The 26,745-nt window shown below is 50.2% G+C and overlaps 1 protein-coding gene across 5 annotated transcripts in view; it reads left to right on the top strand.

The window, feature by feature from the left end:
* The window catches only part of SCN5A (sodium voltage-gated channel alpha subunit 5), a 109,351-nt gene extending 85,404 nt beyond the window's left edge, over positions 1-23,947 (top strand). For 3 of the 5 annotated variants that reach the window (XM_033212071.1, XM_033212068.1, XM_033212069.1), the window contains exons 21-28: positions 5,856-6,029; positions 9,881-10,003; positions 11,960-12,241; positions 14,789-14,842; positions 15,493-15,630; positions 16,311-16,415; positions 17,442-17,712; positions 20,415-23,947. In XM_033212071.1, coding sequence (XP_033067962.1) covers positions 5,856-6,029; positions 9,881-10,003; positions 11,960-12,241; positions 14,789-14,842; positions 15,493-15,630; positions 16,311-16,415; positions 17,442-17,712; positions 20,415-21,652 — 2,385 coding nt within the window. In that variant the 3' untranslated portion in view covers positions 21,653-23,947. The remainder of the gene's footprint in view (positions 1-5,855; positions 6,030-9,880; positions 10,004-11,959; positions 12,242-14,788; positions 14,843-15,492; positions 15,631-16,310; positions 16,416-17,441; positions 17,713-20,414) is intronic. The other 2 variants (XM_033212072.1, XM_033212073.1) reach the window with 1 other exon arrangement.
* Positions 23,948-26,745: the final 2,798 nt, after the last annotated feature.

Here is a 26,745-nt window from a genome sequence, read left to right as displayed (position 1 = left end):
CTGATGGTAGTTTGTATTTCTGTGGGGTCGGTGGTGATATCCCCTTTATCATTTTTTATTGCGTCTATTTGATTCTTCTCTCTTTTCTTCTTTATTAGTCTTGCTAGTGGTCTGTCAATTTTGTTGATCATTTCAAAAAACCAACTCCTGGATTCATTGATTTTTTGGAGGGTTTTTTGTGTCTCTATCTCCTTCAGTTCTGCTCTGATCTTAGTTATTTCTTGCCTTCTGCTAGCTTTTGAATGTGCTTGCTCTTGCCTCTCTAGTTCTTTTAATTGTGATGTTAGAGTGTCCATTTTAGATCTTTCCAGCTTTCTCTTGTGGGCATTTAGTGCTATAAATTTCCCTCTACACACTGCTTTGAATGTGTCCCAGAGATTCTGGTATGTTGTATCTTTGTTCTCATTGGTTTCAAAGAACATCTTTATTTCTGCCTTCATTTCGTTATGTACCCAGTAGTCATTCAGGAGCAGGTTGTTCAGTTTCCATGTAGTTGAGCGGTTTTGATTGAGTTTCTTAGTCCTGAGTTCTAGTTTGATTGCACTGTGGTCTAGGAGACAGTTTGTTATAATTTCTGTTCTTTTACATTTGCTGAGGAGTGCTTCACCTCCAATTATGTGGTCAATTTTGGAATAAGTGCGATGTGGTGCTGAGAAGAATGTATATTCTGTTGATTTGGGGTGGAGAGTTCTATAGATGTCTATTAGGTCCGCTTGGTGCAGAGATGAGTTCAATTCCTGGATATCCTTGTTAACTTTCTGTCTCGTTGATCTGACTAATGTTGACAGTGGGTGTTGCAGTCTCCCATTATTATTGTATGGGAGTCTAAGTCTCTTTGTAAGTCTCTAAGGACTTGCTTTATGAATCTGGGTGCTCCTGTATTGGGTGCATATATATTTAGGATAATTAGCTCTTCCTGTTGAATTGATCCCTTTACCATTATGTAATGGCCTCCTTTGTCTCTTTTGATCTTTGATGGTTTAAAGTCTGTTTTATCAGAGACTAGGATTGCAACCCCTGCTTTCTTTTGTTCTCCATTTGCTTGGTAGATCTTCCTCCATCCCTTTATTTTGAGCCTATGTATGTCTCTGCATGTGAGATGGGTCTCCTGAATACAGCAGACTGATGGGTCTTGACTCTTGATCCAGTTTGCCAGTCTGTGTCTTTTAATTGGAGCATTTAGTCCATTTACATTTAAGGTTAATATTGTTATGTGTGAACTTGATCCTGCCATTATGACATTAACTGGTTATTTTGCTCGTTAGTTGATGCAGTTTCTTCCTAGCCTCGATGGTCTTTACATTTTGGCATGTTTTTGCAATGGCTGGTACCGCTTGTTCCTTTCCATGTTTAGGGCTTCCTTCAGGGTCACTTGAAAGGCAGGCCTGGTGGTGACAAAATCTCTAAGCATTTGCTTTTCTGTAAAGGATTTTATTTCTCCTTCACTTATGAAACTTAGTTTGGCTGGATATGAAATTCTGGGTTGAAAATTCTTTTCTTTAAGAACGTTGAATATTGGCCCCCACTCTCTTCTGGCTTGGAGAGTTTCTGCTGAGAGATCTGCTGTTAGTCTGATGGGCTTCCCTTTGTGGGTAACCCGACCTTTCTCTCTGGCTGCCCTCAAGATTTTTTCCTTCATTTCAACTTTGGTGAATCTGGCAATTATGTGTCTTGGAGTTGCTCTTCTGGAGGAGTATCTCTGTGGCGTTCTCTATATTTCCTGAATTTAAATGTTGGCCTGCCCTACTAGGTTGGGGAAGTTCTCCTGGATGATATCCTGAAGCGTGTTTTCCAACTTGGTTCCATTTTCCCCCTCACTTTCAGGCACCCCAATCAGACGTAGATTTGGTCTTTTTACATAATCCCATACTTCTTGCAGGCTTTGTTCATTTCTTTTTCTTCTTTTTTCTTTTGGTTTCTCTTCTCCCTTCATCTCATTCATTTGATCCTCAATCGCTGATACTCTTTCTTCCAGTTGATCGAGTCGGTTACTGAAGCTTGTGCATCTGTCACATATTTCTCGTGTCATGGTTTTCATCTCTGTCATTTCGTTTATGACCTTCTCTGCATTAATTATTCTAGCTGTCAATACTTCCACTCTTTTTTCAAGATTTTTAGTTTCTTTGTGCTGGGTACGTAATTCCTCCTTTAGCTCTGAGAAGTTTGATGGACTGAAGCCTTCTTCTCTCATCTCGTCAAAGTCATTCTCTGACCAGCTTCGATCCATTGCTGGTGATGAGCTGTGCTCCTTTGCATGGGGAGATGCACTCTTATTTTTTGAATTTCCAGCTTTTCTGCCCTGCTTTTTCCCCATCTTTGTGTTTTTATCTGCCTCTGGTCTTTGATGATGGTGACGTACTGATGGGGTTTTGGTATAGGTGTCCTTCCTGTTTGATAGTTTTCCTTCTAACAGTCAGGACCCTCAGCTGCAGGTCTGTTGGAGATTGCTTGAGGTCCACTCCAGACCCTGTTTGCCTGGGTATCAGCAGCATAGGTTGCAGAAGATAGAATATTGCTGAACAGCGAGTATACCTGTCTGATTCTTACTTTGGAAGCTTCCTCTCAGGGATGTACTCCACCGTGTGAGGTGTGGGGTGTCAGACTGCCCCTAGTGGGGGATATCTCCCAGTTAGGCTACTCAGGGGTCAGGGACCCACTTGAGCAAGCAGTCTGGCCCTTCTCAGATCTCAACCTCCGTGTGGGGAGATCCACTGCTCTCTTCAAAGCTGTCAGACAGAGTTGTTTGCGTCTGCAGAGGTTTCTGCTGCTTTTTTTGTTGTTGTTGTTTAGCTGTGCCCTGTCCCCAGAGGTGGAGTCTACAGAGACAGGCAGCTTTCCTTGAGCTGCTGTGAGCTCCACCCAGTTCGAGCTTCCCAGCAGCTTTGTTTACCTACTTAAGCCTCAGCAATGGCGGGCGCCCCTGCCCCAGCCTCGCTGCTGCCCTGCGGGTTAGATGGCAGACTGCTGTGCTAGCAATGAGGGAGGCTCCGTGGCCATGGGACCTTCCCAGCCAGGTGTGGGATATAATCTCCTGGTGTGCCCATTTGCTTAAAGCGCAGTATTGGGGTGGGAGTTACCCGATTTTCCAGGTGTTGTGTGTCTCAGTTCCCCTGGCTAGGAAAAGGGATTCCCTTCCCCCTTGCGCTTCCCAGGTGAGGCGATGCCTCGCCCTGTTTCAGGTCTCACTGGTCGGGCTGCAGCAGCTGACCAGCACCGATTGTCCGGCACTCCCTAGTGAGATGACCCCAGTACCTCAGTTGAAAATGCAGAAATCACCGGTCTTCTGTGTTGCTCGCACTGGGATTTAGAGACTGGAGCTGTTCCTATTCGGCCATCTTGCTCCGCCCAGGGCACTCTTAGCAAGTGAGATTTAAAGGCAGGTTGGTGCCACAACCCGGGCTTGTGTTACCAAACAAAGAGTTAATGTTCCCAAATAAACTGGACACCCAAGTGCAAAAATTGGCAAAGGATATGAAGAGGTAATTCCCCCAAAAAACACAGCAAATATCCAAAGAAAAGATGTCAGCATCACTCCTAATAAAATAAATGAAAATGTAACAAAATACAAGTTTCTTTCATTAGGCTGGGAAAAGTGAAAAAGGAGAAGTGACAGCAATGTCGGTGGGGCAGTGGAGAAGAGCCCCCTTCCTGGCCCAGAGATGGAGCGTCAACTGGTGTTGCCTTCAGAGAGGTCCATTCCCAGACTGTACCAAAAGCACACCTTTCGCCTGGCAACCCAATTTGTCCTCAACAATCCCCTGTCCACTGCAACTTTATTTCTACTAGAGATAAACTGTAAATAACTGAAATATGCATTATTAATAAGGTTATTGCCTAAATAAATAGCAGTGTATGCAAATAATGAAATATGCAGCCCTTTAAAATAGTGATAGATATTATTGTATGTATTCATATTATTGAGTGGATAAATGTTCACAACATATTGTTTGATGGAGAAAGTAACTTCAAGGCAAGTATTTAGTGTGTCTCATAAAATTGTGATTGTGTGTGCACACACATACACACTGTCAAAAATAATACTCACCTAAATGTTAGCAGTGGTTACTTTGGTGTCATGAAATTTGAGATGCCTTTTACTTTCTTTTTTATCATTTCCATATTATTTAATTTTTATAAGATGCACCCATTTTTATACTCAGAAAAGAAATACAATACCCCTGCTTTTTTTTTTTTTTTTATCTTGAACAACTCCCAAAATCCATTTTGGGAGCTGAATTATCCTGTTGTGCCGTCTACAGTGACCCAGTGAGCCATATGTATGCCTCGGCAGTGCCAACAGCACTGGTCTCTTGGGTCACTGTCACTCACAGAGGCCCTGAAGTCGGATAGGGAGGCCCAGGGGTGGGAGGTGGAGGCAGCTCCCCCAGAGCTCTAGTTCAGTTGCCTAGACAGGAACCTCAGAGCATACTCTGGACAGAGACAGAAACAGGAACAAATCAGTAGGCTGGAGGTAGAAGCCATGTGGGAGCCACTGGACTTTCTCTGTTAGCTCAGGAATTTGAGTTGAGGCAGAAATGAGGAAGTGGAGAAAGACTTACACTCCTAGGATTTTGGAAACTGACTCCTAGAGCCTGAGAATTGCAGATTTGACTTTATCTACACCTGTGGTTCCTAAACATCATATCTACAAATGACTTTTACTCTAATTTCTTTAAAATTCAGCTTTACATCAACTCTCATTGGTTTTTGCTTATTTAAATAAATGTTTTGTAAAGTGAAACTTAATCATTATTATTAATTGGAAACCAATATTTTTCCATATACAAAAAGTAACTGTATAAACAAAGCTAGGCCGGGCGTGGTGGCTCAAGCCTGTAATCCCAGCACTTTGGGAGGCCGAGACGGGCGGATCACGAGGTCAGGAGATCGAGACCATCCTGGCTAATACGGTGAAACCCCGTCTCTACTAAAAAAATACCAAAAAAAAAAAACTAGCCGGGCGAGGTGGCGGGCACCTGTAGTCCCAGCTACTCCGGAGGCTGAGGCAGGAGAATGGCATGAACCCGGGAGGCGGAGCTTGCAGTGAGCTGAGATCTGGCCACTGCACTCCAGCCTGGGCGGCAGAGCGAGACTCCGTCTCCAAAAAAAAAAAAAAAACAAAGCTAAAGCAAAATGGAGTGAAAACAAAAAATATTTTATGTTGTTTCCAACAGAAAGCTGTGAGCTGAGCCTGCATACCTCTCTCCTTGTTAAAATGGCAAGTTTTAGAAAGGCCTAGCCCAAAACTCAAACTTGATCTTTATTGCGCAGGGAGAGGGGATCACACCATTCATTCGCCTTACTATCCATCTACCACATAAGGCCATCTCATGGCCTGCCAGTGGCACAGGCCCCGCTTGGAGGGCATTCTCATCTAGTCCAACACTGCCCAGGAGGAACCCTGTCCACAGCATTCCTCACCCCTTCCCCGCTCTCCTGGGCAGCAGGAGATGTTGTCAGAAATGGTGCCTAGGCCAGATGCAGTGGCTCACGCCTGTAAACCCAACACTTTGGGAGGCCAAGGTGGGTGGATCACGAGGTCAGGAGCTCAAGACCAGCCTGACCAACATGGTGAAACCCCTTCCCTACTAAAAATACAAAAAATTAGCTGGGTGTGGTGGCGGGCATCTGTAATCCCAGCTACTCAGGAGACTGAAGCAGGAGAATCGCTTGAACCTGGGAGGCAGAGGTTGCAGTAAGCCAAGATTGCACCGCTGCACTCCAGCCTGGGCAAAAGAGCAAGACTCCGTCTCAAAAAAAAAAAAGAAAAGAAAAGAAACGAAACGGTGTCTGGTGCAAGGTGGAGTCAGCAGTGGTCCAGACTTCATGTCTGCCTTGTCCGGCCTTGTCTGCAGGCCTTCGAGGACATCTACCTGGAGGAGCGGAAGACCATCAAGGTTCTGCTTGAGTATGCCGACAAGATGTTCACCTATGTCTTCGTGCTGGAGATGCTGCTTAAGTGGGTGGCCTATGGCTTCAAGAAGTACTTCACCAATGCCTGGTGCTGGCTCGACTTTCTAATCGTGGATGTGAGTGTGGGCACCCGAAGGGAACAGGAAGGGGAACCCCATTGCTGGTACGGGAGAAGGAGGTGAGGTAGAGGGCCCAGTGGGAGCCAGCAGGCTGAAGGGGAGGCACGCGGCAGTGTTGCAGGGCAGACAGAGAGGAAGGAGGATGTGAGTCTGAGACTCAGGCCTTGTCCTCAGGTTTCCAGGCTCAGAGGAAGACAAGAAATAGGAGACGGGGTCCTGCCTCTAGAGCCTCCAATTTGGAGCCACAGCAGGCAGAGACCTAGGCCCCTGCTTCTAGGGGAGATCGTTCGAGAGTAGTCAAGGTAGGGGTGTGAGCCAGGGCGGGGGCTGGGGGCTCAGAGTCCAGAAAGGGAAGTGAGCAGACAAGCTTGTGCTCTAGCACACACCACAGCAGACTGTAAGTGTCCATTGGGCCCACTAGACAGATGGCCAGTTCAGAGCCTCCATGCACACACGAGGGGGATAGCTTGGAGCCTCCATGCACACATGCCAGGGGGAGAAGGCTGCTGAAGGGATGCTGGGCAGGCAGGGGAGAGCCTCCAGCTCAGGGAGAAGATACTGGCTGGGGAGGATGCGAGAGGGGTGGAGTCACCCCAGAGGAGGAGGAAGCCATGAACACTGGCTCAGGGGCTCTGGGTTGCTGCCCTAGATGATCAGGTAGCTGTGAGGGCTGCCTGCTCAGGCTGTGTCCAAGGAGGGCCTGGGGCAGGAAGTCAGCATGGCTTCTGAACACCCGGTTGGCAGATGGAGTGGAAAGCCCCTGCCCCACAGCTACCCAGGCCCCAAGACACTGCTGGGTGCCAGGCAGCATGAATGCAGGGTTAGAGGGAAAGTAACCAAGCAGGGAGAAATAGGTCGGTGCAGGGCAGCTCTGGGTCCGCACTCACTGAGGACAAAGAAAGAGAAGGCAAAGGGTGCAGGTGGAGGGACCTCTCTGGAGATCAAACAAAACAGAGTGCAGTCAGGATCTGCAGACTGAAAAGGGCTTTCCAGAAGGCTTTGCTGATGGCTTCCGGCCTTGACATCGGGCTCTGCACACCAGCAGGAGCTATCCTTCCTGTGCTTACAGGACAGGCTCAGGCCTGTGCGATCTCTATACCCCACTCAGAGGCTCAGTCCCCAATAAGCCTGGCCAGAGTCCAGGTTGAGGCTACCAAGGCTGGATGGGAAGTCAAAGTGTGGGTGGCCATGGTGGCAGAGGCACCTTGGGCTAGAGGGATGCGCAGAAATGCAGATCCAAGTCCTTGGACCTGCAGTTCAGGCCTCTTCCTGTCACCCCAGGTGGCCAAGAGGATGCTAATGCTGTGGTGAGGGTGTGCTGTGGGTGGAAGAGGGGCGAGGAGAGCTCTAGACACACTGGACTGCCTGGCCCAGCCCTCAGAGCCTCCCTGAGATGAAGGAGAGGCCCCTGAGGCCTCCCCGTTGAGGGACCGTGGGAGGGCCTGGGATCCTGGCAGCTCAGCCCTGAGGCTCCCTGACCCATGTTCCTGCAGCATCTTGGGCAGTTGGGTCTGCTGAGGGTCTCCCGCAAGGCAGGCCAGAGGGACTCTGCACAGACATCTGCGGAAGCCCACCCACCAGCCGCTGGCCACCTTGGGGAGCTCAGAGCCAAGGCAGGAGAAAGGGAACTGGCAATGCTTCCCTGCTCAGGTCCAAGAGAGGAGAAGAAGCCTGTGGAGAAGGCAACCAAGGCTCACAGCAGGGAGGGGACTTGCCCAAGGCTGAGCAGAAGGAAGTGGGTATGGAATTCAGCTTTCCTGACACTGGCCGCACTGCTGTGCCTCTACCCCATCCACATGCTTCATGGGAAAGTTTGTCTCCATGACAGAGTCTAGGGAAGGATGTTTCCAAGAAGAATTCTGCATTATTTTTCAGTAAATGCTATTGGGTCTCTACTGTGTGCAAGCACAGTTATGGTGCGGGGGATCTTAGGGAACAAAACAAGAACTCTTCCCCACGTGGAGGAAGGTGGCTGCAAACAATCAGCATCATCAAGAAGCCACTTTTACATTATGTGGAAAAGTGGTATCTATCATGGAGCAAAGAGAACTCGGGAAGGGAAGTGGGTGGAGTGGAGGGGAAGGTGCAGGTTACCACGTTAAATAGGATGATCAGGGTAGGCCCACTTTGGTAACATTTGAGCGGGTTTGAAGTTGGGGTTAGCCAGGCCAGTGTCTGGCAAACGTTCCAAGCAGAGATTGGAAGAGCAGTGCAAGGACGGTGTGTCAGGAGCACACCTGGCATACTGGGGGAAATGCAGGGAGGCTAGAGCCACTAAGCAGAAGGAAGTGCAGGAGATGAGGCCAGATTGCAGGGGATGCAGCCAGATTGCCACCTTTGAAAAAATATGGGCTTTGATTTAGAATGAAATGGCGGTAGGGGGACAGAATTAGAAGGCTCTGAACAGAAGAGTGCCGTGAACTGACTGATTTTCTTTAGGGCTCACTCGGTCATGGAGGCCAGGGTAGACAGGAATGAGTAGAAGCAGGGAGAAGAGTTAGGAGGCTCAGGCCATGATCCAGGGAGAGACGATGGAGGCTGGGCCAGGATGGTGGCAGTAGAAGTGGTGAGAAATATTTGGACTTCAGATGTATTTTGAAGGCAGAGCCAACAGGAAATCCTGACGGGTTAGACACAGGGTGTCAGAGATAGAGAGGAGGCAGGGAGGATGCCAAGGATCGTGGCCTGCACAGCTGGAGGGATGGAGTTGCCGTCACCTGAGACGGGAGGCCATCACCGGGGCAGATGGGGCAAGCTTTGCAAAGAACAGACCACAAGGTAGCCTGTTAGGAACTGGGCAGACGGACCAGCTGGACCTGGCACTCTGGAGGTCCTGCCCTCAAGGAGAGGTCCCTGAAAGATGCCCCCCGACTCTCCAGGATTGAGGGCCCATAGCCCAGCATCCTTGAGGGGTGAGTGCGGGCAACACCGAAATCAGTCTGGCGTGTCTTCCTCCCCTGGACCTCTTTGCTCAGCTCCCTCCGACCTGGTGCTGCCAAGCCTGGGAAGAGGCTGTGGGAGTCAGGCCCCTGCCCCCAGCCTCTCCGAACCCCAGGCTGGCCTAAGCACCAGGGCAGTGTGTATAGTGACTGCAGGGGAGGTCAGGCAGGAGGCCATTTTTGGCCTGTAATCACAGGCCAGCAGTGAAGTAAGAAGGGAGTAGATACCTACGGAGCTTTAGAAGGACAAAATCCACAGAGTGGAAGTGCCCTGGGAGGGGTGGGCCAGAGGGAACAGAGAGCTGAGGCTCCTGGTGCCACCAAGTCCCCACCTTTGCTTTCCTCTTTGAAGATGTTGAAATGCTGCACAGTCTGGCCTTGGGGAAATGCCCCGCGATTGTCTGTTTGCTCCTACTCAACCCAGGACTGTCTCTCCTTCCTCAAAAAAGGCTTCTTTGGAGAAGAAGGAGATAGGTCCAAGAATTGGAATTGAAGGAAAGAATGTGGAGACCAAAAGCCCAGGCTTTGTGTCCCTGCTCCGCCACACCAGCAAAGTGGCTTTGGAATTCAGTTTTCCCATCTGTAGAACAGAGGTGACACATCGCAACATCGCAGGGTTAGTGGGGTTATTATAGAGTCTGTACGTGAAGTACACATAGCAGCCTCTCGGTAAAGGCCCAGAAGCCAGGACACTCTTGGGCTCACCCCAGGTTGGGCTCTGGGAAGCCTGGCCCAATGCAGAGCTGGCCTGTGATGACAGTCCACCCCAGGACTAATAAAGAGTGGACATGGGAGGCCTGTGGCTCTCTGGCACCCAGCGCCATCTTAGCAGGGCCAGGAGCCCTACTGTCTGTCCCCAACAGTGGGGAGCTGTTCCCATCCTCCCCATTTCTACTTTGCCTCCCCCAGGTCTCTCTGGTCAGCCTGGTGGCCAACACCCTGGGCTTTGCCGAGATGGGCCCCATCAAGTCACTGCGGACGCTGCGTGCACTCCGCCCCCTGAGAGCTCTGTCACGATTTGAGGGCATGAGGGTAAGAGAGGCGGCTGCCTTCCCACCCAGGGAGTGGGAGGCGGTCCCACGGAGGGACCCCCAGCCTCAGCTTGCTGACCCACAGGCCCAGCCCACTGCTACCCAGGGTCCCTCCCTGTGCTTCTGATGTCCTGTGGCCGCGGAGACTGTGGCCGAGGCTGACTTGGTAGGAGCATAGCCCAGAACCTCCAAGAGAGGCACAGCTGGACGTGGAGGCACCCTGAGGGTAGGCAGCTGTGAGAACCCACCTCCAGGGCTCACCCTCCAGCCCTGTGAGCTCCTGTGAGGGCTGGGAGAGCACTGGACAAAGGAGAGGAAGCAAGACTTGCTGGGCACAGGGGTCTCAGCTATACCCCAGGCCACTGGCACCAGGGCCCCTGTGCTTCTGCTGTCCCGTGGGGCTGCATCTCTGTGTGCCCACTCAGTGTGCCCCTCTGCATGCCCTGCCTCCTGGCAGACACAGGCTGCCAGCCCTCTGTGATGGGCAGTGGGGCTGTGGTCGGGAGGGTGAGGGAAGAGGCATAGAGCACGCTGCATTCCCAGCATCAGACAGAGGCTGTACAGGAAATGACCACGTGCTTAGGGATCTCCTGTGCACCATTTTCCTAGTGCAGATCCCTATGCGTTTTTCAAGTCACCACATTTTACCAAAGAATGAGAGCAGATCAGTCAGATTTGAAAGCCCACCAAGAAAATCATCAGCCGTGATATATAGCAAGAAAACAAATACACACGTGTGTGTTTGTGTGTACTTGCGTGGGGTATTTTTTTTTTTTTTTAACAAAACATACACAGTTCTGTGTGGCTTCAGAAGACATGTTTGTTTGTCTGTCACTGACCCAGCAGGCACCATCACACAGCTCAGGTTGATGGCTTTGAACCTTGCCCACACCCCCAATCCATGGAGACACACATAGCTCATTCCTGGTGGGAAACCATCCACAAGATATTATTCAGAGTTAAATATCTCTTTGGGAGCAAGGACATTTGATTCCAGAGGGACACAAAGAGACACTAGGTGCCAGGGATGCCTCTGCGGTGGCCATTGGCCACAGAGCCAGCCAAGGGCAAACTCCCAGGGCTTCCCTGCCTCACTCTACACCCAGATGTTTGGTGCCCTAAGAGTTTGTTTCTCACCCTGTTCCAGGGTTCAGCGTGCCTTCTGGGGAACAGCATCCCCCAACCTGGCATCTGGGCCACACCACACGGTCCACAGCAGCTTCACCTCCAGTCTGTGTGGCACTCGTGTTCCTGGTGCATGGACAGCTGGGGACTTGGTCCATGAGTGGGGTGGAGGGTCCCAAATGCCTCTACTAGGGAATCTTCTACAGGGTGCTCTGAGTTTATATGCAGAGCATGAGGCTGTGGCTCCATGGGATCTGAGAGCCCCTCACTGGGGAGCGGTATCACAGTGAGTGCCCATGCCACCTGCTCTCTGGCTCTGCTCTTACGGGAGCACTGGAGAACTGCCACAACACCCTCTGGACACTGCACTGAGGTCCCCTGGGTTACTTCAGGGGAGAACACCCATCCATCCCAATAGCAACAACCTAAAATAAACCAGAATTTAGCTCCAAAAATGTAAGGACTCTTGGGATTGTTAGGAAACCCAATCTTGGGGACATGTTTTGAGAGGTCTTTCCCAGCAAGTTGCTGGCATCCTCAACCAGCACACACCTTGATGAAAATCAGGTTTTAAAGACCACAGATTCAGGGCAGGGCCAAGAAGGGAAAGCAGATGTTCTGAAGCCACACCAAACTCTAGTGTGCACTCCCCTCACTCCCCACCAGGGCTTCCAGCCATGGAGCTGGCCTCTCCCATGAGTGTGGGATCCGCACACCCACCTGCACAGGCCCCTGCAGCCAGGGAGTTCATTCTTTCGTGGGGGGGTGGTCTTGAAAAGGGCATGTGTTCTGGGCCCCCCCAGGAACTGAGCCACTTCTCTGTCCACTTGAGGTGGTGGTCAATGCCCTGGTGGGCGCCATCCCGTCCATCATGAACGTCCTCCTCGTCTGCCTCATCTTCTGGCTCATCTTCAGCATCATGGGCGTGAACCTCTTCGCGGGGAAGTTTGGGAGGTGCATCAACCAGACAGAGGGAGACTTGCCTTTGAACTACACCATTGTGAACAACAAGAGCCAGTGTGAGTCCTTGAACATGACCGGAGAATTGTACTGGACCAAGGTGAAAGTCAACTTTGACAACGTAGGGGCCGGGTACCTGGCCCTTCTGCAGGTGGTAAGTCCTGGAGAGAAGGGACTTCCTTCCTCCCAATGGCTGTCGAGCAGCATGGCCATCACCCATGATGTGGGCAGGAGTGGGGCAGTGGGGCCATGCTGGATCCTCACAGGAGGATCACAGTGCCCAAAGGAGACTCAGGACTCTCCAGGGATTTGGCTCCTTGGGAAATCCCCAGACTTTCAGTTCTAGAACCAATACCACATTCTCCAAATTGCAGAGTATAGGGATGGCTCCGTGGTGCTGTAGAACCAACTCCCCAGCCAGTAGTCAAGTTGACCTCTTCAGGCTATCAGTTAGGCAGTGTGATGGCACAGGTTAAAAAATGAAAGACCGTAGACTACTGAGGAACTGAACTGTTAGCAAAGTTGTGACTGTGGCCACCCTCTGTTATAAAAGATAGTGTTAGCTCTTGTGTTATTTAAAAGAACGTATTTCCATCTTTGATGTGCAATGTTTAAGCACACACAATCGTTCTAGGGTTTCCATTGATTTTGTGAGTATGGTGGCTTCTGTGATTATAACACATTCCATAAAATTAACCTACCATTAGCCTTGACTAATGCAGCAGAACCACAGTGCAAAAAGCTACAACTTGCTTGTCTTGCTATTCCAATCTTAAGCCCAGACACCTGTCTCTGGTTCCCAAAGCAGAGGAAAACTCAGCAGACTCTTACCTGGAAACTTTAGGCATCCACTCACACCTCCACCTATCCCTTAAACCCCAGTGGTAGTCCCACAAAGACTCGCCTGCACTGCTTAGTGGAGAACGGTAGATTAGCGCCAAACCCAAGGAGCTGTCTATTCCTGCAACTGTCCCTCAGAATGTCGGAACTTTGGAATAAAAGGCCTCCTTTTGTAGACTAAGACCTGCTCACCTTTCCAGACACAGCTGCTCGGTGTTTGGGAAGAATTCAGTCATAAGTATCTCATACCCTTGGGTGGTCCCCAGCAGTTTCCAAAGTATTTCCGGGCCTATCTTTATAGGCAAGGGTCTGTTGGTACAGGGAGCTGGAGTAACTTGCCTACTATGGGCGACCTCAGCTTCCCCTTCTGCCTTACCTGCCTCATAAGAATTCATAGACACAGGAAGTTTGTGTTACTGAGCTTGTGCTTAGAAAGGAGGCTTGGGGGCTGGCCGCGGTGGCTCACACTTGTAATCCCAGCACATTGGGAGCCTGAGGTTGGTGGATCATTTGAGGTTAGGGGTTCGAGGCCAGCCTGGCCAACATGGTGAAACCCTTGTCTCTACCAAAAACACAAAAATTAGCTGGGCATGGTGGTGTATGCCTGTAATCCCAGCTACTCAGGAGGCTGGGGCAGGAGAATCACTTGAACCCGGGAGGCAGAGGTTGCAGTGAGCTGAGATCACACCATTGTAGTCCAGCTTGTTTGACAGAGTGAGACTCTGTCTCAAAAAAAAAAAAAAAAAAAAAAAGGGTTGGGGCAGAACAGGACTGGATTTGGCCAAAAACACAAATGAGACTTTACTGGGGAGTCAGTCAGTCTCACCACCAAGCATGTCTCTTAGGCTCTTTCTGCATAGCAGCCCTCTATGGTTGTGCCACCATAACCAGGGCCCTCTCTGGTTCATCTCGCCTCTTTACTCCCTTGGTGTGGTATGCTGGAGCCAGCTTGTGCCAGCTCACAAGAGCTCATTTTTACATTTTCAGAAATTTTGCAAGCTGTTTATTAAACATAGCCATTAAAAAAATTAATTCTATAAACTTACAAAATTAACTAAATGATATTAAAACAAAGGTAATAAATACTCAAGATTCATCATTACTTTTTAGTGTTATCATCTATGCTTTTGAGGTTTTTTACATCTATTTTGTCTGTATAGTGGGAGTTCCATAATGCTAAGCTCTTATGCATCTCTTCTCAACTCCATTGAGTAACTTCACATTGGTAACCTGAAATCAACCATGGTGGGAATATTTACACAAGAGAAATTGGCAAACCAACAATCAGGGTTTTTTCTTTTCTTCTGGGAAGTCAGCTGTTAACTATTTACCAACACACCGTTGACAAAAGAACCCCCTTAAGTACAAGGGAAGGTTGAGATTCTTCGGGAACTTCCCTTGAAAGTCCATGGAGCAGAAGCCACATGGTTCTCTGAGACATAGGACAAGAGGGACCAGGTCAGCCCTGGAGTCTAGAACACAGAGTCTAAGCTCCACCTCTGTCTCCCTGACAGAATCACTGGCAGGATTCTGTGATGTTTTAGAAATGGAAATGAGTGTGGATCTGAAGGACAGACCTCCTGCAAGCCCCCTCAGACTCTTGCCCTCAATCAAGAAGCTTATTCCCTGCTGCATGGCCTTCTTGGGGCATCCACTCAGTTGCTTCCCCTCCAGCCCTAGCCCTAAACAAGGTCTTTCTCTGACCACCCGGGCATTTGAATGCTGCTGAAGGGGTGAGGTGGGGTGTCTTGCTTTTCATAAGAAGCTTGCTTCTGGCTTCATCCGTCCAGACCAGAGCCCTAAGTAACTCAAGCAAGGTGCAGAATTAAATGATTGTCCTAATCTTGTCTTTTCCTCCCAGGCAACATTTAAAGGCTGGATGGACATTATGTATGCAGCTGTGGACTCCAGGGGGGTAGGTTGCCACAGTGGCCCCTTCCACCAAGTCAGGCACCTGAGGCTTCTGGTTGCTTGGCCACCAGGGAATCAGCGTCTGCATCTGAAAGCCCAGCCCACAAGGGCAAGATCTCGTGTCACTCTGGAGTTCAACCTCTCTGGAATGCCCAAGCCTGACTCTGGGGCAAGGTTGCTTGGTCTCCTAAAAAGTCCCAAAATTCTCAAATGTCTTTAATTAAACTCACTGTAGTTTACTGACTTTTACCCCAGGAGGATGGGGTGGAAGCAACAGAGATGCAAATCAAGCTTCTTCTTTGTCCAGCACCCCACCCGGTCACACTGACAGCTCAGTGAAGACTGAAAGAGGTCCCCATGTACTCCAGCCTCCCATTGGCCCAGGGCCGGAGCCAGGCACTGATACTCTGCCAGCCCTGAGCCCAGCATGTCTGCTGTCCTCACCTGCCACCATCCACTCCTCTCACCTCTATCCCCACCCACCTCTGGCCTACAGACTCACATAACTGGGCTAGTGACCTTCCTCTAGATACACCCTCTCTCCCACAGAATGGATGCCCCTAGCCAGCCCTCGGCCTCCGCCCCCCACCCCTCCCCATGTGACCCCCGAGACCCCAGCCTGTCTGATCTTCCTGTGTGATTTCTCCCTCACAGTATGAAGAGCAGCCCCAGTGGGAATACAACCTCTACATGTACATCTATTTTGTCATTTTCATCATCTTCGGGTCTTTCTTCACCCTGAACCTCTTTATCGGTGTCATCATTGACAACTTCAACCAACAGAAGAAAAAGATACGTAGAGCACCAGCTCCCCGCTGGCCTGGGCAGGGCAGGGCTGGGTGCCAGGGGACTGAGGGGCCATTCAGGCTCCAGGCCCCTTCTCACCTTCCCTGCTGGGGATGGTCCTCTTCTTGCTGCTGCTGGAATGAGGTGGGGCGAAGGGTGTGTCCAGGGATGTAACATGTCTAGGCCTGTAAGAACATAAGAAGGGGCTTTGGTGGGAGGCCCTATGTCTGCCCTAATCCACCTGAGAGATGAGACTCCTGGGAGAAGCTGGTGTGAGAGCTGCATCTGTTCACCTGGTCCATGATCAGAGGTCATGGGTAAGGCCTGTGCAGAGGCCCTGGGTCTTCCCAGAGCTTCATCAGAGCGGCTATAACTGGGTTGTAGACAAACCAAGTGAACAGAGAGAACCTGAAGGCTGGTTGAGCTGGGATGGGGAAAGGGCGGGGGTGGATACTGGATTTGCAGGTCATAAAACCAGAGAGATCTCAAGGTGAAAGGGGAAAGGGCTCCTGGATAAATAGATTTGGGGAAGAATCTGTGGTGCAAAATAGGGACATATTTTGTCCAGGAGAGGAAGCCAGGAGGTAGTTGACCCTGGCATCCTCATCAAGGAGGCAAGATCCTGGTGCCCTCCATGCTGGGGCCTCTGAGAACCCCAGAATGAGGTTGGTGCCTTCTCTCTGCACTTAGGGGGCCAGGACATCTTCATGACAGAGGAACAGAAGAAGTACTACAATGCCATGAAGAAGCTGGGCTCCAAGAAGCCCCAGAAGCCCATCCCACGGCCCTTGGTGAGCTAGGCTCCTGGTTCTGTGGGAGTGGGGAGGATCTTCTGGGGTCCCTGGGAAGCTTTCATGCTGCACGGCCAGCCATCAGGGCCACCTCACAGTCTTTCAGCCCAGCCTGAGGGACACTATCAGATGTCTGAGCATGAAGAGAGGTCCCAGCCTCATACAGATAGGGAGGAAGGTATGAGAAGGATGTAGCATCCCGGGACACTCTCTACCCACAGGAACCCTCTGTCTCTGAGCAGGTTTCCTCCTTCCCCTCAAGGATGCAGGTTTTCCTCAGGAAAAGCAGGGCAGCCTTCACAGCCCCACCCCACCCCACTCAGATCCTCATCCTTGGACCCCCAGAACAGTCAGGGAGCCAGATTCCTGAGTTAGCTGGTGGGGAGAGCCAAGAGCTCTGGAGAGACTGACTCCCTTGGCCCAGTCAAGCCATTATCCAAAAAAAATGTGTGTGTGTGTTATTTATAATCTTTTCTAAGTGGGAGAACAGAAAAGAAATATATATATATATATATATATATAATCTTATTTCTTTCCCCAAATAATCTGGGCTGATTTACAATTAAAGACACATGTAAATATGGTTAGTACAATAAATAAAATAAATTATATTTTAAAAGTAGAGAAAATATATTAATCTAAGCACTGACATAATTACTAGGGTTGAAGTTGAAATTTACCCTTGAGCCTTCAGACTGTGGCAACTGAAAGGGAAGCACAGTGAACAGTGTGCTAAGGATGCTTAGGGCAGGAAAAATCTCTCCCTGAAGATCCGTCATGGAAGTCCTCATGGAAGATGGAGCCTTGGAGCTGGGTCTTGAAGCCCAGGAAGCATTTCAGCAGGAGAGCCAATAGCTTTAACCTCCAGGACTTTTTCCTCTGCACTCTGTGGCAGTGTGGCAGGGGCTTTGAGCTCACTAGAGGGTAGAGTGGGAGGGTGGGTGGCCTGAGATGAGAGGCAGAAACGGGCATTTGCCAGCCTCCCAAGGGCCCTGCTGAGTGCTTTCCATTTGCCTCTCCTTTCAGAACAAGTACCAGGGCTTCATATTTGACATTGTGACCAAGCAGGCCTTTGATGTCACCATCATGTTTCTGATCTGCTTGAATATGGTAACCATGATGGTGGAGACAGATGACCAAAGTCCTGAGAAAATCAACATCTTGGCCAAGATCAACCTGCTCTTTGTGGCCATCTTCACAGGCGAGTGTATTGTCAAGCTGGCTGCCCTGCGCCACTATTACTTCACCAACAGCTGGAATATCTTCGACTTCGTGGTTGTCATCCTCTCCATCGTGGGTGGGTATACAAGTCAGCTGGACAGAAGCCCTCCCCAGCCAGGCCTCTTGTCCGGCCCCTGGGTCTCTGCTGAATGCCATGTACAACCCTAGGTTCTTTCACTCTTTTTTCAGTGGATTTCTCACCCCCCTCCCCTCATACATACATGCACACACACACCTCTCCAGAGAGAACTTATCTGGAAGGGTCCACTTGGGTCAAGGAGACCAACCTGGCAGAGAACCCAGCACTCCCTCCTGGCCCCACCCTCCAGAGGACCTGGGAACACAGTTCTCTAACTGCTTAGATAGCTTCAAGGATGAGTCTGGGAATGGGAGTGGGTGCTGTGGAGGCTAGTTCTGCCCGCACTTAGGTTGAAGGAGAAGGAAGCTCACTAAGGATGAGGTGGGTCCCCAAGGATGGGGGGTAGGTGGCCCTCCAGAGTAGAAGTTATCCCTGAAGATGGAAAATTCTGGAGCTAACCGCCAAGGTGTACGCCAGACTCTTTCAGACATACCTGTCTCATGCAATTCACCCAGTCAATTCAGCACTAAAGGAGGGAGATTGTACAGCTAGGGAGAAGCAGAGACCCAATCCTGACCCATGTCTGTTTGACCTCAGAACTCAGATCTTTTTTTTTATATAACAGCTTTACTGAGACATAATTCACATACCATAAAATTCACGGTTAACTTTAAAGTCACTTTAAAGTATACAATTCAGTGTTTTTTAGTATATGCACAGAGCTTTGCAACCATCACCACTATCTAATTTTAGAATATTTTCCTTTCCCCAAAGGAAATTCTACCCATTTAATAGTCACTCCCCATTCATTTCCCCTCTCCCTCAGCCCCTGAAAACCTCTTATCTAAAACTTTGAGGGACCACCAAACTGTTTTTCAATTTGGCTGCACCTTTTTACATTCTTACCGTCAATGTATGAGGATTCCGATTATTTTGCCCTCACCAACACTTGTTATTGCCTGCATTCTTTTTATGGGAGCCCTCCTAGTGGGTGTGAAGTGATATCTCCTTGAGGTTTTGATTTGCAAAACCAAATGACTAACGATGCAGGACATCTTTCCATGTGCCTGTTGGTCATTTATATATCTTCCTTGGAGAAATCTCTATACAGGTCCTTAGCTCATTTTTTAATTGGGTTATTTCTCTTTTTAGTGTTGAGTTGTAAGAGTTCTCTACATATTCTGGATCATAGTCTCTTATCAGATATATGACTTGCAAATAGTTTCTCCTAGTCTGTGAGTTTTTTCATTTCCTCGTGGTATCTATTAAAGGACAAAAGTTTTAAATGTTAATCAAGTCTAGTTTACCTACATTTTTTCTTTTGTCACTTGTGCTCAGAGCCCAAACTCTTAACTCCACCCCCATGGGGCTCTGCCTTGTGGTGACTGTAAGTTTCATCTTTCTGCCATATACAACCTCTGCCTCTGGTAAATGTAAAGGATAATGCAGGGGCTAAGGCAGGCACTGCTGCGGCTATAGTGATGGGCAGATGGAAGCACAGAGTAGGGTTAGGAATCTCTGGGGGGTCTCAAGCAGGGTGAGGGTGAGAGCGTGCCTCATGGGACTGGAGAGGAACTTTAGAGAATGCAGGATGTGAGCAACAGGAATGGAACCATTGAGGGACAGTCTCAGAGGCTTTGGAAGGTGCAGCATGTACTTTGGGATCATCTCCTGGCCCGGTGTTTGGGCAGTACCAGAGAGGAGTGGTTAAGAGATGAACTTGGAGCCCAAATGTCTGAGTCAAATCCCAGCTTCTCACTCACTAGGTGGCAACTTGGGTAAGTTACCTCACCTCTGTTTCCTCTTCTGGAAGATGAGAATGATGGCATCTGCTCACTTCCTAGGACAACGGGAAGGACTAAATGAAATGATGGCTATAAAGTGCTTGGCCCATTGCTCCACTGACCGTAAACACTGGACACATGTCAGTCAGTGACATTTGTATATAAGGAGTCTGGAAAGGGCACTTGGGCCATATAAGACAAGTTTATTTCACTCTTTATTCTATCATTTATATCCATGCCCCTTAAAACTCCAAACCCAGGTAGTCACTGAAGACCCAGGGGTAGTGAAGCCCTCAAAGGTGGCAGAGTTAGGAGGGTGATAAGAACCATCACAGAGAGGCTGAGAGAAGACACTGGCCATGGCGTGGCATCAGGGAGCACTGATTTCTGGGCCAGTGTTTCATGCCCTTTGATAGGCACATAAATCATCTGGGCTTATTAAGATGCAGTGGGCTGCAGTGGAACTGAGATTCTGCATTTCTAATAAGCACCCAGGAGATCCCAAGGCTGCTGGTCCTCACACCACACTTTCAGCAAGGAGCTGAAAGGCCTGAGTGCTAGTCCAAGCTGGGCGGGCAGGATGCTAAGCAGAGCCCCTCTGGCCTGAGAACCCAAGATACAGAAGATGGGCCTAGGACAGCTCTATTGTGCAGGTACACACTGAAGATTAAGGAATGAAGGGGCTGAGAAGGAACCCTGCAAAGGACCCATTTTTCTGGGTGACAGATGCAGACACGGAGACTCAGACAGGCAGGAGCAGGCAGAGTCCTAGCATGCCCAGTGGACGCAATCCTCCTGGAAGGGCCACCTCTCCTTGGCTCCTTGCCATACAGAGACTCCCCCACCCCTGCACAGAGATGCTGGCTAGAGGACTGAGGTGCCACCAGTAGCCACAGTCTCTGTTGTTTCCCACAGGCACTGTGCTCTCGGACATCATCCAGAAGTACTTCTTCTCCCCAACGCTCTTCCGAGTCATCCGCCTGGCCCGAATCGGCCGCATCCTCAGACTGGTCCGAGGGGCCAAGGGGATCCGCACACTGCTCTTTGCCCTCATGATGTCCCTGCCCGCACTCTTCAACATCGGGCTGCTGCTCTTCCTCGTCATGTTCATCTACTCCATCTTTGGCATGGCCAACTTCGCCTATGTCAAGTGGGAGGCTGGCATCGACGACATGTTCAACTTCCAGACCTTTGCCAACAGCATGCTCTGCCTCTTTCAGATCACCACGTCAGCCGGCTGGGATGGCCTCCTCAGCCCCATCCTCAACACCGGGCCCCCCTACTGTGACCCCACTCTGCCAAACAGCAATGGCTCTCGGGGGGACTGTGGGAGCCCAGCCGTGGGCATCCTCTTCTTCACCACCTACATCATCATCTCCTTCCTCATCGTGGTCAACATGTACATTGCCATCATCCTGGAGAATTTCAGCGTGGCCACAGAGGAGAGCACCGAGCCCCTGAGTGAGGACGACTTCGACATGTTCTATGAGATCTGGGAGAAGTTTGACCCAGAGGCCACTCAGTTTATTGAGTATTCAGTCCTGTCTGACTTTGCCGATGCCTTGTCTGAGCCACTCCGTATCGCCAAGCCCAACCAGATAAGCCTCATCAACATGGACCTGCCCATGGTGAGTGGGGACCGCATCCATTGCATGGACATCCTCTTTGCCTTCACCAAAAGGGTTCTGGGGGAGTCTGGGGAGATGGACGCCCTGAAGATCCAGATGGAGGAGAAGTTCATGGCAGCCAACCCATCCAAGATCTCCTATGAGCCCATCACCACCACACTCCGGCGCAAGCATGAGGAGGTGTCAGCCATGGTTATCCAGAGGGCCTTCCGCAGGCACCTGCTGCAACGCTCTGTGAAGCATGCCTCCTTCCTCTTCCGTCAGCAGACGGGCAGCGGCCTCTCTGAAGAGGATGCCCCTGAGCGAGAGGGCCTCATCGCCTATGTGATGAATGAGAACTTCTCCCGGCCCCTTGGCCCACCCTCCAGCTCCTCCGTCTCCTCCACTTCCTTCCCCCCCTCCTATGACAGTGTCACTAGAGCCACCAGCGATAATATCCAGGTGCCGGGTTCTGACTACAGCCACAGCGAAGATGTCGCCGACTTTCCCCCATCTCCGGACAGGGACCGTGAGTCCATCGTGTGAGCCTCGGCCTGGACACATCGTGTGAGCTGGCCAGGACACACCAAAAAGCAGCCTTTTGCACCGTGGCAAACCCAAATGCAGTCAGTCACAAACCACCCTGGGGCCTTCCTGGCTTTGGGAGTAAGAAATGGGCCTCGGCCCCGTGGATCAACCAGGCAGAGTTCTGTGGTGCTGCGTGGCAGCCGGAGCAGTTGGCCTGTGCCTGGAGGCCTCAGACAGACCTGTGACCTGGTCTGGTCAGGCAATGCCCTGGGGCTCTGGAAAGCAACTTCATCCCAGCTGCTGAGGCGAAATATAAAATTGAGACTGTATATGTTGTGAATGGGCTTTCATAAATTTATTATATTTGATATTTTTTTACTTGAGCAAAGAGCTAAAGACTTTTCCATGGACATGGGCAGCAATTCATGCTGTCTCTTCTTAACCCTGAACAAGACTGCCTGTGGAGCAGCCGGAACTTTGTTCTCAAAGCAGAAGTGGAATCCAGTGTGGCTCCCACAGGTCTTCATTGCCCAGGGGTCGAATGAGGTCCCCCTCCCACTTGACCTGAGATGCTGGGAGGGCTGAACCCCCCACTCACACAAGCGCACACACACAGTCCTCACACATGGAGGCCAGACACAGGCCATGGGACCCAGACTCCCAGTCTAAGGGAGACAGGCCTTTCCCTGCCGGCCCTCCAATGATGGGGTTCTTGTCCGCGGGGCTCACTCTGGCTTTCTGTTGTCTCCAAGGTCCCATTCTCCCCCTGCGTTTTCACGCAGGTCATATTGTCAGTCCTACAAAAATAAAAGGCTTCCAGAGGAGAGTGGCCTGGGTCCCAGGGCTGGCCCTAGGCACTGATAGTTGCCTTTTCTTCCCCTCCCGTAAGAGTATTAACCATAAAACCAAAGGGCACAAGGGTGCCAGCCCCACTCACGGCCTGGCATACAGCTTGTCCTTGCTCCTGGAAGCTGGCAGGCCCTGCCCAACAGGCCAAGGGAAGAGAAGGCTGAGCCCTGTGGGTTTGGGGCTAAGAAGTTCACCAGCCCTGAGCCATGGTGGCCCCTCAGCCTGCCTGAAGAGAGGAAACTGGCCATCTCCCAGGGCTCTCTGGATCATGTGCGGAGGAGTTTTCTGTGTGGTCCCCAGCTTCTCTCGACACAGAGACATGGGAGTGGGGAGGGGAGCTTGGCCCTGTGCCCTCTGCAGGGAAAGGGATGGTCAGGCCCAGTTCTTGTGCCCTGAGAGGGGAATGAACCATGGCTCCTCTGAGAGAGGGGGCACTGTGGTCAGGCCCAGCCTCTGGCTCAGCCCGAGATCCTGATGGCACCCACACACAGGACCTATTTGGGACAAGGTCCAGGTGGTCCTATAGGTCTTGTGAAAAGGCTTTTTCAGGGAAAAATATTTTACTAGTCCAATCACCCCCAGGACCTCTTCAGCTGCTGACAATCCTATTTAGCATATGCAAATCTTTTAACATAGAGAACTGTCACGCTGAGGTAACAGGGTCAACTGGCGGAGCCTGAGCAGGCAAGGGCTTGGCTGCCCTATTCCAGCTCTCCCACAGAGCCCCTCCATCAGGCGCATGCCTCCCAGGCCACCTCAGTCTCACCTGCCCGCTCTGGGCTGGCTGCTCCTAACCTACCTCGCCGAGCTGTCGGAGGGCTAGACATTTGTGGCAGTGCTGAAGGGGGGCATTGCCGGCGAGTAAAGTATTATGTTTCTTCTTGTCACCCCAGTTCCCTTGGTGGCAACCCCAGACCCAACCATGCCCCTGACAGATCTAATTCTCTTCTCCTGTGTTCCCTTTGAGTCCAGTGTGGGGCATGGTTTAACTGTCCCAGCGACATTTCTCCAAGTGGAAATCCTATTTTTGTAGATCTCTGTGCTTTGCTCTCAAGGTTTGGAGAGGTGTGTGCCCCTGCTGGGCGCTCACCACCCGCTGCACAGGCAAGAATGTGGTTGGGAGGCAGGCCGGGCTGCCAGCCCAGCTGGCCGGAAGGAGACTGTGGTTTTATGTGTGTGGACAGCCCGTGAGCCTTGAGACAGGTGCCTGGGGCTGGCTGCAGACGGTGTGGCTGGGGGCGGGGGTGAGCCGGACCCAACCCTTAGCTTTTAGCCTGGCTGTCACTTTTTTAATTTCCAGAACTGCACAATGATCAGCAGGAGGGGAAAAGAGAGTAGGAAAAAGGAGGGAAGGACAGACATCAAGTGCCAGATATTGTCTGAATTAATCGAGCACTTCTCACCAAACTTCATGTATAAATAAAATACATATTTTTAAAACAAACCAATAAATGGCTTACATGACCTGGTCTAGGCTCTGTCCTTATGATGAGATTTGACAAGAGTGGTAGCAGAGGCCCGAGGGCCTGGGAAATGGCCTCATCCCGAGCAAGTCTGGGGAACTTGCTGAGAGAGCATAATACTGACCATCATAACCATCGTTTAAGCCTACAGTTCTGTGGCAGTAAGCACATGCATACTGTGGTACCACAATCACCACCGTCCATGTCAGGAACATTAGTGTCAGCCTAAATTACAACCCTGCACCCATTAAACACTAACTCCCCACTCCTCCCTTCCCCCAGCCCGGGGAACTGCCATTCTGCTTTCCATCCCTACAAATTCGACTACCCTAAGTGCCTTATGTAAGTGGAATCATACAGTATTTGATGAATTCGACTACTCTAAGTGCCTTATATAAGTGGACTCATGCAATATTTGTCCTCTTGTGACTGGCTTATTTCACTTACCATAATGTTCTCAAGGTTCATCCAGGTTACAATATATTTCCTTCTTTTTTAGGATTTTTTTTTTCAGAATTTTTTCTTAATTTTTTTCATAAATTTTCAGAATTTACATCCTTTTTAAGGCTGAATAAGATTCCATTGTATGTATTTTGCTTACCCTCTCACCCACTGAGGGACACTTGAGTTGCTTCCACATTTTAGTTATTGTAAATAATGTTGCTGTGAACATGAGTGCAAAATATCTGAGACCTTGCCTTCAATTCTTTTGGGTAGATACCCAGAAGTGGAATTGCTGTTTCATATGGCAATTTTATTTTTAATTTTTTAAGGAACTGCCATACTGTGTCCCACAGCACAAGGGTTCCAGTTTGTTGACATCCTCATCAACTCCTGTTATTTTCTGTTTTGTTCAAATAGCAGTCATCCTAATCTGTCTGAGATGGTATCTCATTGTAGTTTTTTTGTTTGTTTGTTTTTTATTTTTTGAGATGGAGTCCCACTCTGTCACCCAGGCTAGAGTGCAATGACACGATCTCAGCTCACTGCAACCTCCACCTCCCGGGTTCAAGTGATTCTCCTGCCTCAGCTTCCCGAGTAGCTGGAACTACAGGCACCAGCCACCACCAGCTAATTTTTGTATTTTTAGTAGAGATGGGGTTTCACCATGCTGGCCAGGCTGGTCTCGAACTCCTGACCTCAGGTGATCCGCCCGCCTTGGCCTCCCAAAGTGCTGGAATTACAGGCATGAGCCACTGTGCCCAGCCTCATTGTAGTTTTGATTTGCATTTCCCTAATGATCAGTTATGCTGACTATATTTTCATGTGTTTATTGGTCATTTGTATTTCTTCTTTGGAGAAATGTCTATTCAGGTCCTTTGAATGTGGTTGTTTTCTTTGTCACTGTTGACTTTTAGAAGTTCTCTATATATTCTGGATATTAATTCTTTATCAGATATATGATTTGCACATATTTTTCCCCATTCTGTGGGCTGCCTTTTTACTCTGTTGATACTGTCTTTGGATGCACAAAACTTTAATTTTCATGAATTCCATTGTCTATTTTTTCTTTGTTGCCTGTGCCTCCTCCCATCTTATTGACTGTCTTTTCAGCCTCCCTTGGCAGAACATCCTCTGGTGTCTGATGTTCAAGTTCTTTAGGCCCTGTGCTCTCTCCTAGAAAGACTGGAAAACACATTCTTTTCCCTTCCCATGGCTTTGAAGAGTCTTGATCTTTTCCTGAGGCCAGGTCTCTCCCTGGAGCCCCAGGCCAACAGATTCACCTGCTTACTTTGGACATCTCTAGAGCTTTCAGGCCCAGCCTAGCCAACTCTGAGCTCCTCTGCCTCACCCTGAGCCTATCTGTGAAGGTGCTCCCACAAATCCATCCTCAGCCACATGCAGCCCTCACCTCTCACCTCTCACCTGGTCCAAGCCCCATTGGCTCCACCTCCTTCGTGTCTTTCAAATCCCACCTTTTGGCTCCATCTTATTGTCCCTTCCTTGGGTGAGGCCAGCATCTCACCTCATGGAGGCCATCAGGGAAGCTCCTTCCTCTAACCTCATCCATTCCAAACTCTTCTCCACTCAGCTATCAGAGTGATATAATTACCCCCTGGATAAGACTGCACAGTGGCTTTCTGTTGCCTTAGGATCAAGGCAACCCCCTCAGAGGTCCCCCCAGCCCTGCCAACCTCTAACAGCATCTCTTCCAACCCCTCAAAGGCTCCAGACTCTTCCTCCTCCCAGCCTCGCCAGAACACTCGTCTTTCCACTTGGCCTTCAGGCCTCCCTGCATGTCCCTTCCTCTGGGAACCTCCCCTGACACAGCCCGGCCCCTCCCCACGATGTGCCCGCTCTCAATGCTTCCCTGCCACAGCCCTCCACGCTCTGTGCAAACCCTGCAAAGCCATTGTGTGAACAAACACGATCCCGGATGTAATAGAACCCAGGCTTGGTCTCTGTCCCTTCCTGTCCCTTTCAGCTTTATTCCGTGGTGATCATCTTCCCTGACCCTGGGGAAAACCCAGGCAGATCCTGTACCTTTGCAGCTCAGTCTTAGGTTATTTTACCTAATTAGTCAGTTTGTGTTGTAAATACAGACTCAGCCAGGCCAAGAGAGCATTCGATCCCTTGACTTGTCAGAGACAGGGTGGCTGGTGGCTTCTCCTCCCCAGGCCAGACAGATGGTTAGGGATGCTGTCACACAAGGCATGTTTGTGGGATCCCTCTTCTGGGTGCCCCCTTATGATCTCTTCCTTTGCCCGTGGGAACCATGAGCCTAGCCCTTCCTGGCAAGGCCCCTTGTCCCTCCAGGTGGCCCTGTCATAGTGGTGCACACTGGCTCTCTCTCCATCT

This window comes from Trachypithecus francoisi, unplaced genomic scaffold (assembly GCF_009764315.1).
Source record: "Trachypithecus francoisi isolate TF-2019V2 unplaced genomic scaffold, Tfra_2.0 Lachesis_group0, whole genome shotgun sequence".
In the NCBI taxonomy this organism is placed as follows: domain Eukaryota; kingdom Metazoa; phylum Chordata; class Mammalia; order Primates; family Cercopithecidae; genus Trachypithecus; species Trachypithecus francoisi.
This window is presented reverse-complemented; position numbering and strand designations above follow the sequence as displayed.